The sequence below is a fragment of the Microtus oregoni genome, unplaced genomic scaffold (assembly GCF_018167655.1).
Source record: "Microtus oregoni isolate MIOR12 unplaced genomic scaffold, Mior012 000055F_ref0000237, whole genome shotgun sequence".
Lineage (NCBI taxonomy): Eukaryota > Metazoa > Chordata > Mammalia > Rodentia > Cricetidae > Microtus > Microtus oregoni.
This window is the reverse complement of record NW_024543831.1, coordinates 4,677,510-4,700,381: the sequence shown is the minus strand read 5'-3', so window position 1 is coordinate 4,700,381 and position 22,872 is coordinate 4,677,510. Positions and strand designations below refer to the sequence as shown.

The following is a 22,872-nucleotide window of genomic DNA, read 5'->3' as shown; positions in this document are numbered from 1 at the left end:
TGCATCCTATGGAACAGGAGAGAAGACAGAAATACGGCCAGGCTCTGCCAGCCTCACCCCGCACGCAGCCATGGATGCTGCACAGGGCCGTCATCCTCCAGGACAGCTGCTGTCAGATGGATTTTTAGTCTGGATCCCATCACATACCTTTTACTATGTCATGGAGAACCTAGGACATTAAGGTCCTTTTAAGAGAGCCTCCTTGAGCACCCGCTGGTGTGCACTGCCCGCTGGCAATGGGTAGTACTTTCTGAAGAGCTGTGTCACTTGTTAGAGGACACGGAGCTGACAGAAGCTCCAGATGGCCAGTGCAAGTCACACAGTCCCTCCCTTGGACTTACTGGCAAAGCAAAATGGTGAGGATCCTGATAAATGCCATTGGAGCAAAACAGATAGATATGTATAGAATAAATAGGGTGACCTTGACCTAGTACTGGCTCTGGGCTTGAAGAAGGGATCCTCCATATTATTTTTGGCAACACAAGTTCCTGCCTGACATACAGCTATTTGATGAAAACTGCTTTTTTAAAAGGATAAACAAAAACAAATGGGAGGTTATGACACACAGATAACAAAAGACCCGTCTAAGAGTTCACACTGAGAAACCAAACTGCACCCAAGAAATCTTGCTTAGGGAACTTTTGACATAAACATAGAGCCTCAGATCTAGGCAGCAGCATAGCATCTGACTATAGGTTCATCTGTGAGCCACAGGCAAGCTGGGTATTTTCAGGCCCTGCTGATTTCAGCCCAGCCGATAAGGAGGACAGAATGGCTGTTGATCTGCACTTGCTACCTGTGCTTGCCAAGCATGCTTGTTGTTCTGGCCTGTGCTTGCTGCTTTATGCCTGCTGATGTGTGCTTGCTGGTCTGTAGTTGCTGGTCTCTCTTGCTAGTGTATGTGCAAAATTTCTGTTGTTTCTTTCCTCCGTGTAATTTACAAGCAAACAGGAAACATGCATTTTGAGGGCAGTGTGCTCAGGTATTCCCATGTTCAACTGTCATTAATAATAAAGTGTAGCGAAGGCTAACCGACCCTGCCTCTTTGCTATTACTAACTTTGTCTTAAACTTTCCTTTTTTTTTAAAATACTTATTTATTTATTTATTATGTATACAATATTCTGTCGGTATGCCTGAAGGCCAGAAGAGGGCGCCAGACCTCTTTACAGATGGTTGTGAGCCACTATGTGGTTGCTGGGAATTGAACTCAGGACCTTTGGAAGAGCAGGCAATGCTCTTAACCACTGAGCCATCTCTCCAGCCCCAAACTTTCCTTTTTTAAAAAAAAAAAAAACACATGTTCTCAATGAGCTGTTTATCAGTTGTCAATCACACACCTAAATCAGAAAAAGTAAGTGAAGGACCTGTCATGCCTGAAATTTGTATCTATGCCATTAGAACTACACCCTGAACATTGATCACAATTTTCACAATTTATGGTCCAAGTACCTGGAGAAGAGTCAACCACGTTAGGTGGACACAGCTGCCACAGATACCCTAATGGCTGGCAGGAAAAGCACACATCAATATTGCTTGCATTGTACACTAAAGGGTCCCTTTCCATTGACCAACAGTGTTATCTGACCAAGGACAGCTGAACTATCTTCATACCCTAAAAACCAAACAGAAGGACTGAGCACCAAGATCTGCCTCTGAGGTGATAGGAAACTTAAAGGGAAATTTTATTCTTTCTAAGTCCGAACTGAGGAACTAAAGACACTTCAACAGGTGGGGTGGCAACATGGGGATATCGATGATGTCTCAAGAAATCAGGGGCACTAAATTGTCCCTCAAAAGACCCTGGCTACAACAGAGACATGTCAAAATATCAAACTATCCAGATGGTTGATTGAAGAGCCAGAACTTATCAGTTATATTTTAATTGCACCCATAAATCAAATGTTATAACTCACCAAATCTTTTCTGAAACAGAACCAGACTCCCAGATTTATCTTTAATAATGAGGTAAAGCCTTGCACATTTTCTGGGGATCATTTTACGCCTCAGTTGGTGTCGTTAGGCACAAGACTAAAAGCCAGATGACACTTGCTACTCGTGCAATAACTGTCCAGCAACATATTACTCTGAATGGCTTAATGTCATTATAAAATGGAACTGCTATATAAAAATAAAAAAAATAGTTAGGCCTGCACACTTAAAAAGCATTACACTCAGAGAGATGGCATCAGCACCAGCCAATCAATTAGGTGGAAAGATCTGAGGTTTTCATAATACTCTGTAATTTTTTTAAGTCAACTAAAATACACTTAGCAAGACCACTAGAGTTGACAAAATTTGTTCATTAATCAAAGTTACACAGAGGGTTAAATACCAGGAGGCCATAGGGCACATTACAGCAGCAACCAATTAAAAAAATAATTTTAGGAAGACATTCTGATTTGATGAGACATTCCTTAACTGTACTTTCCTCTCTCTATAAAGGGGAAAATATAAAAGAAAACTCTTAAAGAGGTCTGAATGGCTTGCTGGCAGATTACAATTGATTTCATGCCAGTCTGACCTTGCACTACGTTCTGTGATCTTCTTAGAAGATGAAACTCAAGATTCTGTAACCTGGATGTCAATTTCCTATGCAAATGAAAATGCAGTCTCCTCTGTGAAGCCCAACACTAGCATATCAGGTCTGCGATCCCCTCCACCCCTTCTAGGATGCCGTTTTTCCCATGGAGCAGACAGCAGAAGAGCTGAGGCCAGGGGGAGTGTCCTGATATCCTGGTAGGAGATCTACTATCCCAGGGGCAACTGCTACTTCCTCTCTTTTTCTGAGAAGTTCTAAATCAGGGCATGCTAACATCAAATGTTCTTTGAAATGGCTACCTCAACCAAGCCCAAGGGCTTTGCAGGAAAATCTCTACCTATAACTACAAGGGCTTGAGTGCAAATCTTCAAGTTCCTTGCTTAATTTCCAACCACTGTTCAGAAACACAATGGTGTGGGATTTGATGCCTTTGGATCAGGGCTCACGTTTCAAGTCCTCCCAGTGAGAACCTGGCAGCCATACCAGTGTGGCTAGGAGAGGGTCTGGGTCAGGTCCTGTGCACTCAAGCTTGGAGGAGTCAGTGACTGAAGAGTCTGTCAATCATGCAGGATTACTGCAGTTTGGGATAGAACAACAATACCAAGATTAACCTGAGATTTGGTTTGTATTAAAAGCTGTTTGAGTTCAAAGCAAAAATCAGCCCTTACATATGGCTGTCGAAACTGCTGGGGGAAGACAGCTTTGTAATGAGAAGAGGGGAATGCAGGGTACACAAGGCGATTGCACCTGGCTGGGGAACAGGTCCACAGAGCTCCCAGAGAAGGGAAAAAGGACAGCTTGGAAACCACTTGCTTCTCTATTGTCCCAAGACATTTTTTACTAATTTTCAGGGCTGATTGTTTGCTCTCATGGTGAAAGGCCCTCCTACAAGTGTGGTATGAATTGCCACACTTAAAATTATACTCCCTACCTGCAATCCCAGCAGCTGGGAGGCTGAGGCAGGAGGATTTCCATGAGTTGGAAGTTAGCCTGGGTTACACAGAGAGAGTTCTAGGAAAGTCTGGGTTATTGAGTAAGACATTTGCCTCAAAACAAAAAGAAAAGGAGAGATTTAAACAATCAATTACACTTTTTGAGGAGAGATGAGCTATCATAGATTAAGAGGAGGATGGAATAACTGTGGTGGGGCAGGATGGGACCACTGGACAATGTCACTTCCTCCTGTAGTATGCACTAGTTGTTTTTTTTTTTTTAATTTTTATTCCATGCCCTTGAAGAACATAGTTCTGTTGACAATGGGGTCCATACTCACAGAGTGCTTGTCTCCCCATAGCTTTGAAGAAATATCTAGCATCAGAAGCAAGTATTACCAAAAAGTGCTACTCTGTGAGAAGAGAGGGGCTTTGTTTTGCTTGACTTTTAATGTAGAACACATGGGTATTTTGCCTACATGTATGTCTGTACACCATGTATGTGCTTGGTATCCTAAAAAGGGGGTTGGATCTCCTGGAACCGGAGTTAGCAATGGTTGTGAGCTGCCAGGTGGATGCTGGGAACCAAACTCAGGTCCTGTGGAAGAGAGGTCAGTGCTTTTAATCCCCGCCCATCTGTGCTGCTCTCACAGGAGGAGACATCTGACAATGTATCTGTAGAAGAGGTGAACAAAGCAGGGGGAAATTAGAAAGGTTGGGAGGCATTAGGTCATGGCTTCTGCTTCTAGCTCTACCACAGACTAAAATAACAGTAATACTAGGAATAATAAACCAAACAGGAGTCCACCTTAGGCCTCAAAATAAGATAAATTTGTGGGTTTGTTTATATGCTTGTTTTGAAGGTCAAGCCAGCTCCCCAACTTGGAGGATCAGCTTAGGTATTCCGGATGATGAAACCGCATTTCACTGCACTGTTACCTGACATTCTTGGCATCTATAGGGACACCATAAGGGGTTTAGTTTGACAATTCTTTTTAAATTTTAGAGGCGAGTGCCATAATCAGTTAACCTTCCACAGAATCAGAATTTGACCCTGCATTAAAAACCTTTAAGCAAAGAGTATATATGCAGAGAGCTTTGCTATGTAGGTACTGGACGGCCACTCCAGACAACAGCCATCTTTATCAGCACAGTTCAGTGACAGCAACACTGGAATGGCTTTGGGGGTGGAACCACAGAAGGCAAAGGCTTTCCCACAGGTATCGTTCTTGTCTTGCCCAACCCTCAGCTTGCCCTTTTGTCCTGAATGCTGTCACTAGCTTCCTGCCTGCCTTGGTCCTGTGGACTGTACCACTCACGTTCCACAGGAAACTCCAGGAACTTGGAGCTGTCCCCGCTCTGGACTAAGACAAAGAATGCTAGGTCACAAATTGTCCTTCAGGGTCTCTCTCATAAGGAATAATCACTGAAAAAAACCTCTCTGGAACCCAGCACGTTGATACAAACATTGGATCCTGTGGGACACAGCCTAGAGACCAGAGTAACAGGCCCAACTGAAACACAGCTGTTTGGACTTTAAGAATACAACCAGGAACAGAACTAACCCGGGAAAGTGGGGAGGAGCTGAGTAGCTGCTTTGGGAAGTTTTATCCTCCAGTCCAAACAGAAAGATTTCCCAATTTCCAGGTTTTTCATCCTCCATCACCACAGGGTGCTATCAATATCACAGAAAGCATTCATTTTGTCACAGATAAAGAATGAATTTTGTTCATCCCCTCAAAGCCCAATTTTCCTCCAGTTGAGGGAATGGGGGGAAAAATACAAAAACCAAACGCCACCTACCCTTCTCTAGACCTTGGATGGATGAGAATATGGATTTATAAAATACCTGCCTACATCCAGTCAATAAAACTCATTTTAAGAATGATGCCCACATACACGATTAACCGTCAGGTGAGAATCTGGGCAGGGAGGGGCTCCAGCACCAGCTTCTGGAGGCTTTGTTTCATTCTCTCTTTCTAACTCAGCTCTTAATTTGTTTCTCTCTTTTTACAAATGGACACATGCACAAAACCTGAACAAAATGAGGACATCTTACAAAACATTAGAAAGAACAAGACTTCGGTGTGTATGTGTGTGTGTGGGGGTGATGAAAGCCACACCGCAGCCATTCCAGCTCACACGTGTGCGTCATAGACATTCCAGCTCACACTCGTGTGCGTCCCGAGGAAGGCTTTCTCTCCTCCAGCACAGCACCCTGCATTCCATACTGAGGGTCACGGTTTCCTTTTGAATCCCCAGCTTAGGTTGCGATGTGTTGCCACTTGATGCTATTTAGACAGCTTTCTTTTCGCACGCAGACAGTGAACTGGCCTCGTTTAAACAGGCTGTTACTCCACAAGAGTGCATTCCCTCAGATCTGAAGCTCTACTAACCGTACTACAACGGCATCACACTCCGTTCTAATCTACCGTGGTGTAAATCTGGGCAATGCACCTATGTGGAGTTTGCAAGATGTCAGGGGGTGGGAGAAGGTGGATGGAGCACAGACAGACTTTAGGGTCATACAGCTCAGCAGATTTAAAAGGCACAACTGTTCTCTGCACAACATCTAAGAGAGCAGAGCTCTGAATTCTACCATGCTAACATAATTATTTTCTGTTTTAAACATTTAGCTGCATGTTGCTGTACCCTTGCTGGGTCTCAGAATGAAAGCGAGCAAACTAAGAGCCCTACTGTATGTTCTTCATTCCCAGCAATGTTCCTATGAGAAAACCTTATTAATGAGCTTGCAAACGAGCACCCAACAGGGAAATGTCACAAACAAGAGCGGCTAATGCCCCAGAAAATCAAATAACTGAACACTTGGCTGATTGTGGTGCCTTTCATATTTATAATAAAAAAGAGGAGGGGGGATTTTAATTCACTGATTCTGGAGGGGTCAACACCTTGCTGAACAAAACAACTCATTTATTTATGTTCAGAAATCTCCAGATGATAAATTACATTGATGTTAATCACTTCAATGCATACTACACAATTAATATCTGTACTCACCAAAATTTAAGGGTTATTAAAAGTATGACAGCATACACATCTGGCTGGTTTTTCACATAATTGGGCACAACAATTTCTCTTGGTACCACAAATAGAGGTACTAACAAACAAACACTACAAAATACTGGTTCAATTAATTAGGACTTGAATCCACTAGACAAAAGCAATGCCAAGCTGTAGCTCAAACCTTGTCCAGTCTGTTACATGGAGACACTCCATCTTAAGGGGAGAAGTACTCGGCTTCTTTTCTTTTTATTGCCCCTTCCTCTGTCATGCTTCAAGTCAGATAGCCAATGGCCTTGAAGTGAAGGTTGTTATTTCATTTTCCTGTGACCGTCACTTGTAAAACACAAACTAACTCATATGGAAGTCTACCGTCAGTCCCAGAGTTCTGCTCATATCCTCGTTGATATTCATTTATCTTAGATGGAGCAGAGGGGTCATCCCATAAACCTTTATTGTCCAAAACTGGCCAAGATGAAAGCAACTGAGAATCCTTACACTGTGCTGATCTACTTGCCCCCTGGGTCTTAGCTACTCAGAGGAGAAAGTGAGGGCTGTAAAGAGATCAGTATTTCCTGGTAACTAACTGTTGATCCTGATGAGAGTTTGAAGAAACCTTAGCTTACAAAGGACAGGACATTAAAAAGAACATGGTGTATTTGAAAATTTTACATGAAAACACATAATGAATAAAATACGAGTTTTACAGCTATAAATACACAAATCATATTTAGATTAAAGCAATAAAGTGGAAAATAGGTCTTATCAGTGGTTGAAGAAATTAGCAAAACTTTAATGGGTAAATGAACTCCTTATATTACAAGCAAAAAGTGGTAACTGAGTTTATTTTCTTCCCAGGTCTATTGTTCTCAAAGGACTTTTTAGGCATTAGTGATGACATCAAGGTGATAACTTCAGGGGTTTGACTCAATTTAAAAATAGGGGGGAGAAGTGTACTGCTGTTCCATGAGGGTGTCCACAAGAGTTCGGTGTCTACATAGATTGCTTTTGGGGCAACTCTTCTAAGAATCCTGTCCCTTTCCTCCAGGTCATCCACATGTCTGCCTGCCTGAGAGAATGGATTGTGCTATGAAGGAATAGAGCTGAGCTACCCACACTGATCCACAGCTAAGACTTAGGGTCTAATGCACTTGAGCCTGAGGCTTGGGGACAGGAGTCCTTTGCTACAGAATAGCTACTGGTGTTTAAGCAGACTCAGGATGGTTGGGAATGATGCAGAGAATCCCAACTGTGTTTAAAGACACTGGAGACTTCCTGGCTGACTTCATAAGGGTCAGTATAGCTCTGGGAATGGAATGATGCACACAGATTGAAGAGCCAGGGCACTTTGTTAAGTTTGGAGAGTCTTACTTGAGATTACAAACCAGACACGTAATGCCCTTTCAGAATTACATAAAGCTCTGCAATTCTTAACCTTCCTTTTTACAAGAAGTTTCTTCATCTACATATATTGTTTTTTTATAAAAGCATCAAGGAATACATTGTTTACATAACTTAAGCTGAGGGAAGAGGAGAGTCAACTACAAAAGGCTGCCGTGATAAAGGTATGAGCTGATCAGTAGCTGCAGACTCATTTTTGGGAGGTGTTACTGTCACTCTCCTGAAGGGAGGAGCCCACAGTACTTTGTTAGATTGGAGCCAAATGGATTCAGATACGGAGCCGTATTCATTTTCTTGGAAGGACAAATCCCTCTTGAATCTACAGAAAATGAACACAAGGCTAGGAATCATGATCACATGTTCCAGGGGTAGGAGGTGTACAGCTTGAAATAGATAGCCTGCAGTTGGCAGTGAGAGTGATTCTGTAGGTGGGAGGGGCTACCCTCTATTTAAAAGATACTCCGGGAAACTACTTAAAGGGCTTAGGGGTGGAAACTGGGTGGATATCCACTCAGGACTCACGAAAGAGCTAATGTATTATTAAAGCTAATGGGCCCCTACAAGGAACGTTAATGGATATTAAGTTTGCTTAAATGAATTACATATTAACAAAGTCACAAGAAATCTAGTATCTGCCAATTTAGATAATATCTGATCATTTCTGTTTTCCCATTATAGGGGCATTACACCACAATAGTTTTAGTGATATGAAAATTATAAGCATGATGCTCATAATGAAGCCATATAATGAAGTAGAGGAAATGAATTAACAAGAAAAACCTGCATTCTCTAATGTAAATTGAGCCATGCTCGCAGGGCAAGACGACGTTGGATAAGATGGTCTCTTATGAGTTTATAAATTTCCCTACATCTTGACATTTTTTTTTGTTTTTTGAGACAGGCTTTCTCAGTAGTTATGGAGCCAGTCCTGGAACTCGCTTGGTAGACCAGGCTGGCCTCAAACTCACAGAGTTTTGCCTGCCTCTGTCTTCCAAGTGCTGGCATTAAAGATGTGCACCACCACCACCCGGCTACTTGGACAATTTAAACAGACAATAAGGAATGTATCAACTAAAAATATATCTTCCAAAGGCAATTTCAAACCCCACAAACCCGTGAATATGATCTAATTTGGAAAAAAGAATCTCTGCACATGCAATCTTAAATACCTCAAGATGAGACCACTCTGGATTATCTGGGTGGGCCCTAAATTCAGTTACAGTGTGCCCCTGTATGATACACAATGATAAGAACACCCCTTGAGTGATGGTTGTAGGCCATTGAGCCCTAAGCCCTTGTGGGGAATTCACAGCACATTTGTCCTGAAGAGGCATGAAGAACCTTCTCTAAGGCCTTTGAAAGGAAGGTGGCCAAACTGAAATCTTGATTTTGCTCCACTGGCACCTAGAATTGTGAGTGAATTTCTGTGGTTTTAGGCCCAGTCTGTGGTGCTATCGTTTGCTTCAGTGGCCCTAGGACACTAGACAAGAATTCCCAGAGCTGCTAATGTATTTCTTCCATCAGATCTCTAATCCACTACACATGTTCCACTGTACCCTAGACTTTCCAGGCCAGACTACAGAAGTCTTGACGAAAAGGGAGAGAAGATGGCAACTTGGTCACAACCTTGGCTGGAACATGGCTTTGGGCAGAAAGAAGATCCCCCATCTGAAGCAGAAGGGTTTGGAGGAGAAGATGAGGAAGACCTCTTTGGTTGATAGGGAATGGTTAGGGACAGTCTCACTCACTACAGTGTAGCATTATGGATGAAGCCATCACGACATGGTGCCAAGCCCAAAGAGTTCAACTTTCAACACTTTGTTCTAATTAAGGATAAGTAGAATAGAACTTGCAATTTAGAACAGAATATTGGTACGAAATGGGATTAAAAATAAACATCCAGTGTCTCTGGTGGACTAGAAGGGGAAGGAGGCTCATCTGACTTAGTTGACTTAAAAGTGATGACAGTCAACACTGAAAGAGGCTGATTTTAAGTCACACGCTAAAGCAGATTGACACCATTTTACCTCCACATTTGAGTTGGCTGCAATTCTTCACAATCTCATTGGCACTTGATAATACAATAGCATTTCAGCAAAATGATCCTTAGATTATTTTTCTCCCAAGACAACAGAGGGACACTTATAAAATGGACGTATACTTCCAATGAATGACTCCTGAGAAGCTTTTAAGCACTGGCCTCAAAACAAGATGCTTGGCTACTCACACTGCACTTCCAGATACCGCTGGGTCTGCAGGTTTCCAGTGACCGCAGGGTGCTCCACCTGACAGATCACTGGGACCCCATCATCCTCCTTGTGCACTGTCAGCATCAGCTGACTGGTCACAGTGTACATGTCCGACCACTCTTCCACCTCCGATTTGCCTGCAGGAGACAAAATATATCAAGATCTTCTTCCTTCTCCCCAACCCCAAGAGTATTATTCTACCTAAGATGATGGTACTGTTATATTGCTGGTCATGGTAACTTGTGGCTAGGGACCCCATAAAATGATTATTTTCCTTAGTTTCTTTCTTTTCAGCCATGTATAACAGAACTTCAGATAGATTCCAAACATAAATAACACATATTACTTTTATTCAAATATATTATGTATATTTCTCTCTTCGAACCTCCTGCCAAGTCAGTTCCAAGTTCAACCACTTTGACATCTGGCTGCTTGTGGTTTTGGGAGGAGGAAGGAAAAAGGCTTTGCACTGCTACAATCATTGAACTTCAAATATCTACAAGGCTGTTATGCCTCTGAAAAATCCCAGGGCATCATCCAAATCCCCTAAGCAATTCAATCAGTAGCAAAGATATAAACAACCCCCTTTGCCCATCCCATCATCAACAATTAAGAGGGAAAGTAAGTAAATGGATTTACATAATTGAAATTGTAATTGAAATGTTTAAATTCGAAGACTTCTAGAAGAACACGAAAAATGCAGTGGCAGTGGACTAGAGCAAAGTAAGATATAGGGCTTTGGGCCAGATGGGAGACACATCCAAGAACACCCAGAAAAGGAGGGAGGAGGCTTCCGGAGGGAATGAATAGGCCTAGGCAGTCCCTTCCTGAACCCAGCACTCCCAGGAGCAAGGCACACCATTAACTTTCTTTGAATGTTTTGTACTTATCGGTCCACATTTAATGGCTCAATTCACTTAGACAGAGGGGAAGAGGGGAAATGAGAACCTCTTTCCTTCTAAAACCATACTTAGGAAATAGGAGATTTAAACAGAACAAGCTTTCGGAAACTTGCTGTTCTCTACAGAATTCTCTGTTTCTGGATATAGCATTCCATATCACCTTCCTAAAAGGGCTATTTTCTTCCTCACACTGTTTATTTATTTAATGAGCACACATATAGCACTTATTCTGTCTCGGGTACTTCCTTAATGCGTTGTAAATATTCACTCATTTCATCTTCATAATACCCTATTATTATTGTTCCCATTTTCACAGGAAACTGTGGCACACAGCTAGTATTTCTGTTAAGTAGAGGTGAACTCCAGAGTCCTTTGCCCAGGCACTACTTTTAGGGCAAGCTAGAAAAGAGAGACAGCTAAATACTGACAGGTATGAGAGACAGAATAAGCAACAGAAAATGGTCAAACAGGAGCAGGGCTTTAGGAGCTGCCTGCAGTGTCACCCCAAATCAGAGTCTTCGCAAAAGAATGGGCTGGCAAATCAGGCAACGGAATCACAGGTTCGCCAAAAAGGTAGGTAGACCTTGCAAATTCATAATGAACTTAAGCTCTTGGTCTGCGATGCCACCAATCTTCTGGGCAAACACACACCAACTATGGTGCATGGCAGAATGACTCGGGATTTTAAACAACGCATGCCATGGAAATGTGGGGCTCTGAACCATTAAGTCAGCACAAAGCGGAGGATAAACGCAGTGACACCTGAGATACAGACAGGGACAGCCTCGGACTGCGGGTTATCCCTAGCACAAGCTCCTCCTTGTTTGAAGAGCTCAAGTTTACGTGTTTGGTTCAATACCAACTCTCAAACCACAGAGGGAGGCAATGGACGAAAACAATGAAAGTCATTCTCTTCTGGCCTCAGATGCTTTTGCTAATTGATTAGAAACCATATCTGAATAAACAATTTTGTTGCAGGGGCCTTTGTCTATCCTTTTCACAAAGGTCTGCTTGCTAGAGCCGAGTGCCAGCTAACCGCTTCACTCTTGGGCAGTCTGCATTGTACCTTTGAGCTCCTTGTTCCCTTTGAACCATCTGATGGTGGTGGCTGGCTTGCTGGCCATGGCGGTGCAGTTGACTTCAATCTCCTCCCCTTCAACTGCAGTGTCCTTCTGGATATCGATCATCAGGTTACGCGGAGGGACTACAAATCAAACATACATGCTTTATAAACACAGGACCCACTTACGGATAGATTCATCTGCTCACTGGGAAGCAGCATTGTTGTCACCAACAAAGAGGCAGACATTGGACATTGCTGATGGGATCACATCCCAATGGCAAAATAAACAGCCAGAGGAGGGGAAGGAACTAGATAGACAATGTCATGTAAATGAATCATGTGTAATCTGTTAATTCAGAATGTTTTTCTAAATGTATCCTATTTAGTAACCAGTGGTCAGTCTCCAATTCCTGAATCATCACTGACCTAAGATTAGTAATCCCGGTATTAGTCATTAGAAAATGGGTAAGGAAATAGATATAAAATCAAGGAGTACACACTACTGAAATTAATGGCCTTACCTGGAAGCCCCTGAAAGCAATAATTCTCCTTGAACTCAACCCTTGAATTTCAATCTTCATAGGAAAGACTTCAAAGTCTACTAACAAAGATAAAAAGCTTGGGGTTCCTTAGAAAATTCACTCACCACAAACACACACAGAAAAAGTATGCTTCAGAACCAGTACCACCGAACCAAAGAGATGCGTATAAGATGTACTCCTGTCCTCCAGTGCAGGGAGTGCCATTAAAAGAAAGGTTTGGCAGTATAGGGAGTGCCAGGCATTTACCATATTCCTAATTCTAATGCTCAGATCTTGGAAACCAAAGGTGAAAGAAATCCCTAAATGCTTGAAAGACACTCAGATATCAGAATTAAAACCACTTTTCTATAAGCATATTAAATATCTCTGTAATAAAATAGTCAAAACAAAAGCCTTGAGGGCTGACATACTGAATAGCACATCAAGAGTGTGTGCATGACAGGAGTGACGATGATGACGGGAGTTATCTTTTTTTTTCTAAAATGAAACGGAGTTGACAGTGCAGCTTCATATAACGTGCGGTCCTACCTCAAGACTGAGCCTCCTGAAATAAAAATCAGTAAGAATAGAGAATCCAGTAGAGTAAATCTAAGAATAGGAGCCCTGACCACCATGAATAAGCAAAGACAGGCTTGAGACTTATGATTAATAAGTTTCTCAACTCAGAAGAGAAACAAGAAATTAAATATGTATAAACATGCCATCCTGACCATCAAGTTGAATAATACATCTCTGATACCGCTTCAATAAATTATGGGATTAAACCATGTTATTTGGGTTTCCAACTGTTCCAGTCCAAAGTGAAAATTCTGTCCACAGGAAGACTTTCATACTGAATTAGAGCGATTGAAAACTCTTATAGAGAATGATGAAAGAGGAAAAACAAAATGATTGTTGCATATGCTTCTCAGCAAGATGGTGCACTGTAGAAGCAGGGAGGGGGTAACCGCTGGAGCAAAGGTACTGCTCTCTGTTCCCATGTACGAGGAAAACAACACGTTTGCTCAATCGGGTGGATTGCTAATGTGGTATGGCCCAAAGGAGTACTTACTCATGGCAAAAACACATTTTAAAAACTAAGCAGAAGGAGACAGTTCAGCATCCAGTTTAAGGGTGTACATCTGATGGAATTTTTAGAGACACAGAAAGGCAGTGACGAAGAAACAGGATGCTTCGGCTGGCTGTGTCCTCTTCAGTGTATTTGTGCAAATGATAGTCAGGTGGGTTACGGATTGTCATTTGTGTGTCTAGATAGTGCACAGGGGAATACACAGACAGTACATACGTGGAATAAGCAAATACCTCACTGTACTCTGGGTGCAGGATGGTGGGAACACTGAAGGGGAAATGCCACTGATGAACCAAATGTCTGTGGAAACCACTGTCTAAACCTAAAGAAACCAAGATCTTGGTAAATGACAGCACCAGAGAAACAGAAAGGAAATGACTAAGGAGTGAAAGGCTACGGGTGGGTTTTTACAAACAACTCGAGGCAGAGAAGAGAAAAGGCAGTCTCTTGAGATCTGGGTGGGAATGAAAACAGTACAGAAAGTAGATCTTGAAGTTGATACACTGGATACTTCCTGATGAGAACTGTTATTATTAATATCATTGTCAGAGTATGACACTAAGGACACAGAGAGGGCAAATGGCTAAAACGACTGCCCATGCTGGAATCCCCGCTGAATGCAGTGTTTCTCCCACTTCATGACCCTGGGAGAAACACCTTGATGGGCACTCAGAATCAAGGGCTTTTCTTAATGGGAACAGATCCAGGGGGTGCTGTGGCTCCACACGGATGACTAAGTCTCAGTGGAGCGTGGTGTCCATGCAGTCTGACAGTCATGTTCTGTGTTCTGGACACCTTGCCTTTGTTCTCTCGTGTTTTACAGTGGATCTGAAGAGACAGAAAGACTCCTCACCTCAGGCCTCTTTTTTTTTTCTTTTTTTTCCCCCCAGGCCTCTTATAACCTCCACCAACTGCTTATTTCTTTCTGAGTTGCTTTTCATTGTGTTGGCCAAACACCCAAACGAAACAAAGAAAGCAGACTACTTCTTTCAGTGCACAGTTTCAAAGGCACAGTTCTTGGTGACTGGAATCTGTGTTCCTGGGCCCACAGCTGGGCAGAACAATGCAGTGACAGAGCTGTGTGGAGGATGTCATGGCAGACAGGAAGCAAGTAGAATGGACCTAGAAGGGGCCAGGGCAAGAAGATGTTGCTCCAAGGACATGCTTCCCATGGCATGTTTCTCTCAGTGAGTCCCTATCTCCCACGATTTACCACTCTCACAAATGCTATCATGTTACAAATCAATCCAAGGATGAATTCATTGATTAAGTCAGAGACCTCAAGACCTGATCACTTCCCCAAAGCATGCCAGTTGTTGAAAAAACCAGAATACATGAAGCCATAACAGACAATTTACATTCAACTGTAACAATCTCCAATGGCATCTCTTGGTGGAAAGCCTTTACTGCCTCCATTTGGTCCTAAAGATGGTGTCTGTTCCTCCCACATCAACGACAGTGTCTGCTAATTCAAAGCAAGGAAATAAAAAAAAAAGACGGATGTACACAAGACAGGAAAATCCATGAACAGCACCTTTTGACTTTGGGGGCCAAGAGCTTGACAGTCGGTAAGGTTTGTATCTGGCTTTTCCCCACTGGTCTTAGCTGTGCTCCTTTGACCTCTGTTGTCACAGATACACTATGTCCCTAAGACCTTCAGAGTAATCTCAGTCTATTCTGGTTCCCAGAATCACCTTCCTGTACAGTTGGCATCTTCTTTACCTTAAGCCAAATGAAAAGTGTAGAAAACTCCAAAAGCTGGAAAACATGCCCGCATAAAAAACAATAAACTTAACATATTGTTGAGGTCATCATTTTGAAAAATGATCAATGATTTTTCCCAAGCTCATAAACAGTTTTCTCAAGGGTGGGATCAGTATTGCTCCTCTTTGCTGAGAGCAGAAGAAGAAAGAGGCAAGTGGGGTGGGAGCCGTCTGGTTACAAGTATAAGGTTTGATAATGAGTTACACTTTTGATGTTGTAAAGGCAGCTCTCTTGGACTCTTACCCCTATGCAGAAACCCTTATTCAGTCTGAATTAGAAACACTCACAGGGGTCGACATTTCTTGGACTCTGAAAGAGCAATGAAGAATTGGACAATACAAGTGAGGAGAAATTTCCTTGGAGAAGAAAAAATTCTTTTGGCCTATTAATCCTATCCTGTTTTTTCCCCCTTTAATTTCACCCTGATTTCATAATGTCTATTCTAATATAAAAGAGGTCAGTAAAGTATGAAATCCATTTCTAGAAAAATGAATTAAAACTGTTGCTAGCCAGAGAACATACTTAAATACGATCCACTAAACAGACAAAGCTAGTAAGAGCTGCCTGCAGCCATTAATGGAAACAACCACAGATCTGTCTGGCAAGGAGCATGCAGAGGAAAACCTGAATGAAAAATCACCCACAGGGAAGCACTAGAAAAAATCCTGGAATGTCAAGGTTCTTCTTAGCTAACCTCAAACCTATAAGGGTGCTAATTATAAACATTACGCCTACAACATTAAAAAAACCAGCAATATCAAGATGAGTCACATTAATTACCACAAAAGAGGAGTCTTAAAGCTGATCAGTATGTGAGATCTCACTCTAAGACCCTTTAAAATAATTAGGTTCTCCCGTTCCTGGAGTCTTAAGAGTGAGCACTAATCTTAGGAGGACAGGACTGTAATAATATTAGCTACTATTATCAGTAACTGCATTCATTGCAGCACAGCGTCTTCTCTCTCTTGTTCATCTCCTCTTATGAACAGAATATTAAGAGTACCACATTGTGTGCTTGGATAAGGACATGAACTCGTCACAAGTGGAAGGACTGAATGGCCCACATGGCACCTGAATACACAGAAACTATCGCAGGAGAGTTTTCGGGTTTTGCACAGATGAAATCTAAACATAATGTAACTATAGAATAGCATAGAAGCCATTCACAAACACTCATCTCTGTAGCTTATAATTATGCTAAAGTTTTTGCTGAATGAATTAAATAACTAATAGTCATATGCACTAACACGAGCATCTTCAACCTATCGAGGAGTGTGACAGCTGTGTAAGTACACATGGAATCCTTTTTAGAGCGCCATGGGTAGCAACGGAGATGCTAATAGATCATTCTCCATTCATTATAATATCTAAAACTCTAAACCTTAGGAGGAAGGTTTGAATGTGTAAAAGTGGAAATTGTCAGATTTTGGAATATGAAAGACTCTCACACTGATGACAACAATTTTACTCTGTCAAGGAATCCTAGAGTAACTTCAATGGAAAGAATATTAAATGAATGCATAATATCTGCAAAAAGAACATTGACTAGTATTACTTTCAAGTACACTTAAGTTAATGCCCCTATAAAATACAAGCAGGATCCTATTATTTCTAGAATAATAAGACCTCCAAATGGATTGCAGCCACGATGCCTCTCAGGAGTCTATATGTTGGCAGTTGATCCAAGCAAAGGGTACATGCACAGTTGAACTAGCCTAGGAGAGTGACTTAGAATAAATGCCCCAGACACCAATAACTGACAGGAAGCAGTGTTCTGCAATGGTCCAAAAGATGTGCTCCTGAAAACAAACTGTGAAGCTCCGGAATGTCCTGAAACACAACACTTGGGCTTTAACTGAAAATGACCTGTGCTACCAGGCACAGCGCTTGCCAGGCAGATTAGTAAGGTCTGTTTTCAATCCCTAGGGTTTAATGCTGTGTGTGTGCTCGCATGCATACATTCACGCACATATAACCACATGTGCATGTTCCTGTCTTTGTGTACAATACATGCATGTGGAGACTAGCCCTCAGACATTGTTCCTCAGGCACTATCTACCTTGTTTTTTCAGACAAGTCTCTCAGTGGCTTGGGATTCTCCAAGTAGATTAGACTGGCTGGCCAGCCCCAGGGATCCATCTGCTTGCCTCGCTAATATGTGAACTACAAGTGCATGATAGCATGTCTATATTCCGGGGATTGAACTCAGGTCCTTTCCTCGGATTATTAATTCTTTTTTTTTTTTTTTTTTTTTTTTTTTTTGCTTTTCGAGACAGGGTTTCTCTGTGGCTTTGGAGCCTGTCCTGGAACTAGCTCTGGAGACCAGGCTGGTCTCAAACTCACAGAGATCTGCCTGTCTCTGCCTCCCGAGTGCTGGGATTAAAGGCGTGTGCCACCATCGCCTGGCTTGGATTATTAATTCTTTTTATGTGCTTTGTAATCTTGGCAGAATGGCTTTTCTCTGTTAATATTATTTTTTTCTGTGAAATTAAAATCAAAACCTGTGTCTGTGTAGTAAAAAAACATTCAGAAAATACAAAATGTCCTGGGTATATTCTGTTTCTTTGCCATCACCCCTGTGGAGATGCTCCAAGTGATGGAGGCTCAGGTGTAGATGGCCAAGTCACACATGTCTTCACATGCTTGTATTCACACACGAGTAGACAAGCAGAAACGGGAAACTTCAAATGCTTCCCGGCAATCTGCTTCATCTGCACCATACCAAAACACTCACTCCAGCAGAAACTTTCCATGCAGACTCTGCACAGATCAAATCTGGACGTGACAGACATACACGTGCATGCTATAGGTGCCTGCACATAGTCCACACTAGAAACTGTGTGGCCAGACGTTAAGCCTGACTTTCTAAAAGCACAATCAGTCATGTCAAAAATATACGCAGGCTCTGGGCACATAGTCGGCTTAATGAATTAAAAATATTTTCCCTTTTACAGCTGTGTTTAAATAAAGCAATGAGGAAGCAGCTCAATATGTACGTTCATAAATACATATATGTGCACACACCCAGTGAAAATGTCCTTCATATTTATCTTTCCTCTTTAATCTTCATATCATTACACCAAAAAGCTGCAGCCTGCTGCCTCAAATAGACTTTGATTCATCATCTTCCTGAAGGTGTAAATCAGAGATCCTGCCTCACTCTACAGTATTATGTCCTTGAAAATTCAGTTCCAAAACCCTGGATCAGCTCCTGTCATGCACCAGAGTGTGTGTCTGTATGAACTGCAGTGAACTCAGACCCTTCAGCAGAGAGATACCTGCTGACTGTAACACAACATAAACCATCACCCTGGCCACTGGGATCTCAGTGAAAATCACAAGCACAGGAGGTGACCTCACAGCCTGCCAACAGCTCTCTGCTGTTTCCAGGTAAGCCACTCTCAACTGCCTATGTCTGATGGTTGCACCTGGTAGCAAGGAATGTGTTCATGGGGAAGGTTTTCCGTTCCATAGCATGAGCTGGGCTATCAGTAATAAATAGGGCAATATATAAATAAAGCCAAAGAGGAAGGGATAAAGCACATTTGAATAAGGATGTCAGTCAGAAGGAAAATCATTACAAGATATCTGAGCTTTGCCATGGGTACACTCCATAGCTACAACCATGGGAGTCATCTCCCCTCTCTTGCACAGAAGAAGGGAAATCTTGGGACAATTAGAAGTAATGCCTTTTCATGCGGTGAGTGACTCATTTAAGGGCTTTAACTGCTCTTGATCTTCAATGCTGAAGCTTGAGGGTTGACAGCCAAGAGCAGGTGGAATCTATAAAGAAGGCCAGGGACTATTCCTTAGAGGATTTGGTAGAATAGGCTATTTTTAAAATTCAGCAAGGTGGGTGGTGATTCTCCCTAAAACAAGTTGGAACAGTGAGACCTACTCTTAACCCTGTCCTTGTACTGGAAGTCACTTGGTAGCCTGGGTCATCCCACTGGCTCCCGGGGACTAAAAAGCATGTCTTACCCAACACTGTGATGGTGGTGTAACTCTCCTGCGGGGGGTCGGTGTAGAGTTGGCAGAAGTATCTCCCTTCATCCGAAATTGAGACATTTGTCAGTGACACTTTGAGTTCACTGCTGGAAAAATTCAGCAGCTGAAACCTGCTGTCCTTCAAAGCTGTGAAACAAAACACAGTCGGTAATTGCGCAAAAGATGACGGACAATCTATTTCCCTAACTAGGAAAGAAGAAAAGTCAGAAGGAGAAAAACAGCCGCTGAATGGAAATAATGTAAATCTTTCTGTGTGTATTTGGTGCTATTTTAGGTTTCTGCAGTAGCTCCATGCAGACAAATAACCCTAGTGACCTATCCTAAAGAAACTTATGCAGGGGCAGGCTTTGAGTGCACTGTACAACATGCCAGGCTCTCTCAGGTAGGTACAAGAGGATCAGAAATAAAAGTACTTTTAGAAAGAAAACACAAAGCCAAAAAACAAACAAAAAAACCCAGTGGGTCCAAATTATTAAAGAAAACAGAACAAAAAGTAATTTTAAAGCAAAATATAAAATACCAATTTTTAACATGTTATAGCAGACTATTTAACTTGGATATGAATTGAGGTGGGACAGCCTGATCCAGAGCCTTTAGAGGCCTTAGTCGGTTACAGTTTTTCAGGTATGTCTACCTAACAGTAGGAAACTGTTCAGATCCCAAACAGGAAATTGGAATCACCAAAAAAGCACCATATGTGGGCTTCTTTTTTAATGCAAAAGGTCTTTTTCAATGTCTTATGAATTTTTGCAAAGGTTATTAGTGCCACATGCATGTGAAATTCAGAGTACCACTTTGTGGAGTTGGCTTCTCCTTCCACCATGAGGATTTTGAAAATGGAACTAAGGGGGTCAGGCTTGGTACAAGTACCTCTAGCTTCTAAGCCATGTTATGCACTGGCTTTTCTTTAGTCCCTTTAAATGTTCCTTGTTTATCAACTTTTCCCGACAGAATGACCCAAAATACTGGGAGTGAACAGGAGTCAAGCAGTGGAAAACAGGCTTGGTGGATACTGCTTCACAGTTAGGTGTCCTGCGAAGCCACAGCAACCGTATGAGCCATTGGTGTCATAACCAATTCCGTTTCAAAGGCTGGCCTTTGTTAAATTGCATTTGAATGTATCTCAGCATATGGCTATCTCTGTACCGCAGAGACTACGGTGAAAGATCTGGTCCTGCCATTACAGATATAGATTGCCTTGGAAATGCTAATCTTTAAACCAAACAGATTCCCTATCAGAATGCTATATTTTCCTTGCCTTACCCTATTTGAGTTGTTTGTGTCAGCTAAGTATTTGGGACTCGATTGCAATTCACCTTGAATTACTACAATCAATTCCTATTGCAAAGTAAGACTTTTAAAGGGGACCATTCAAGGTTTCTATTAAGTAGAAAGATTATGATTGCCTGTCTCTTTCTTCTCTCTAAAGAATTGACTAAACTTTAAGCATCTAACATTAAATTAGAAAAAGGTGGCCTTGGCAATCTCTTTATCAAGACAACACAGAGGTAAAAAAGTTGGCATCTACTGCTGCGGGGTGGAAACTTACGCCTGAAGTCCTTGAAGTAAATGGTCTGCCTGTTGGGATTCAGCAGCTGAATCACAGAGTCGTCGCTCTTATTGACTTGGCAGCTGATGGTTGCGACTTCTCCCTCAACCACTGTCACGTCTTTAGTAAAGAGATTCTGTCCATCACCTTCAAAAAAAGGGAGAAAAAGGTCAGACGGAACCCCTCTCACTTGACATTTAGTCAGTGAGACCAACCAAAGAGAAAGAGGTGAGAAATGCACCATAGAAGTAATGTCTGATATGGCCCTAAATACTTTTCTTCCTACTTCACAAAATGAGTCATCAAACTAAGGCAGAGCTTGGTTAGGAAACAACTAAGCTTGGAATTGACATGGCTCAAAGTAAGGGGTACCGAGCTCCCAACTTTCAGTATTTTGAACTGCCAAGCAGTGTGCTGAGATGGAAGCAGAAAGACCAGTGTGGTGATTGTGTGAACGTCGAAGATCTCCCACCTAGAAGAGGGAAAGTGTGGCCAAGCTTAGACCACATACCCTGAGCTAAGCCAAACTCAAGGGTCATTTAACTGGAGCAAGAAAGTTCAAAACATGACCCTGCCTAGTTAGCAGATGCTGACATTCACAACAGACAGGCAGTTCATTTTGTCATGTGGGGGTGTGAGGACCAGACTGGCTCCTTGGGACCTCAATACAACCCAGAAGGTCTCCAGTGGAGAGTCTGACTCAGCTCTCAGAAATACACCTTTATAACTCACCCAAAGTCTCAGGCAGCTCTGAGCTCACCACCCTCCCTGCAGATAACCCCTTCAGCCACTAAAACCTTTCAGAACATGTCAAAATGTGAGAGCTCTCAGATCCACTGATACAAGGCTTAGCTTTAGGGCTGCACTAGTTTGCAGCAACAAGATTTGTTCCAGGAGCCAGAGCATCTCCCAAATGTGTGAAAAGATCCACAGCACAAGGTGGAAGTTCAATTTAGAAGCAGAAGATAAGGAATTGTGAAGTGTTCGATTCTGTGGTTGCCATAGCAGGAGGCAGGGAAGTCTGGGATGCTGTCCCAGCCTCTAGGGAGCTGAGATGGATACAAAAGACACCTAATGTCAATTTCCCAAACAAAAAGTGTGTTTACAGGCGGCAGATGTAACAGCCAGTCCAGAAGGGCGAAGACAGACTGTTCTTACATCAGGAAATTTATCTACCATACCCGAGCCAGTTTCCCATCTACAAAATGGGGGCAGTAATTAAAAGCTATCCCACAGAGTTGTTATAAACACAAAGCACTTCGCACCACGTCTGGCTTCTCAAACTAAACAGATGGTAGCTGCTACTACTATCGTCACGATTACTATCTCCATCACATCATCATCATGGTCATCATCATACCACCACAGTCACCATCATCATCACCATCACCACCATCATCACCGCCATCGCCACATCACCCTCATCATTCTCTAGACCACAAATCCCCACACGTAGTAAGCCATTATCATGTGTGGGAGCAGCAAAGAGAGCAAGAACACCGGCTCAGGGTTCCTGCTCTGCAGGGACTCTCTGTGTAGCCGGCCATGTATCGGCTTAGGGTGTCTTCTTCAGTCCTTGAAGAAATGTTGTCACATCAAGAAGCAAAGGTCAAAGATAAATGCTCCTTTAAAGAATACAAAACTGGAGGCAGCACAAATAGAGGTACAATTAGAATAAGTGGAGGATTTCCACCTGCTATCACACTTCTTCTGAAGGATCCTTTCCTGGCAGGAGTCAGTGGGAAAGTGTGATGGGGTGTCTAAGATGCCTTAAAGCCAAATCAGCCTAGAAATAGACTGGCCCCTGGTAGAGGATTAGAAGAGAGGAAAC

General features: G+C 42.4%; 1 protein-coding gene across 6 annotated transcripts in view; it reads right to left on the bottom strand.

Annotated features, from left to right (window-relative positions):
- The window catches only part of Cadm1 (cell adhesion molecule 1), a 327,348-nt gene that overhangs the window by 41,249 nt on the left and 263,227 nt on the right, over nt 1-22,872 (bottom strand). For all 6 annotated transcript variants that reach the window (XM_041638494.1, XM_041638495.1, XM_041638497.1 and 3 more), the window contains exons 2-5: nt 21,042-21,188; nt 19,466-19,618; nt 12,113-12,250; nt 10,123-10,281 (exon numbers count right to left, since the gene is read on the bottom strand). In XM_041638494.1, the coding sequence (XP_041494428.1) occupies nt 10,123-10,281; nt 12,113-12,250; nt 19,466-19,618; nt 21,042-21,188 (597 nt within the window). The remainder of the gene's footprint in view (nt 1-10,122; nt 10,282-12,112; nt 12,251-19,465; nt 19,619-21,041; nt 21,189-22,872) is intronic.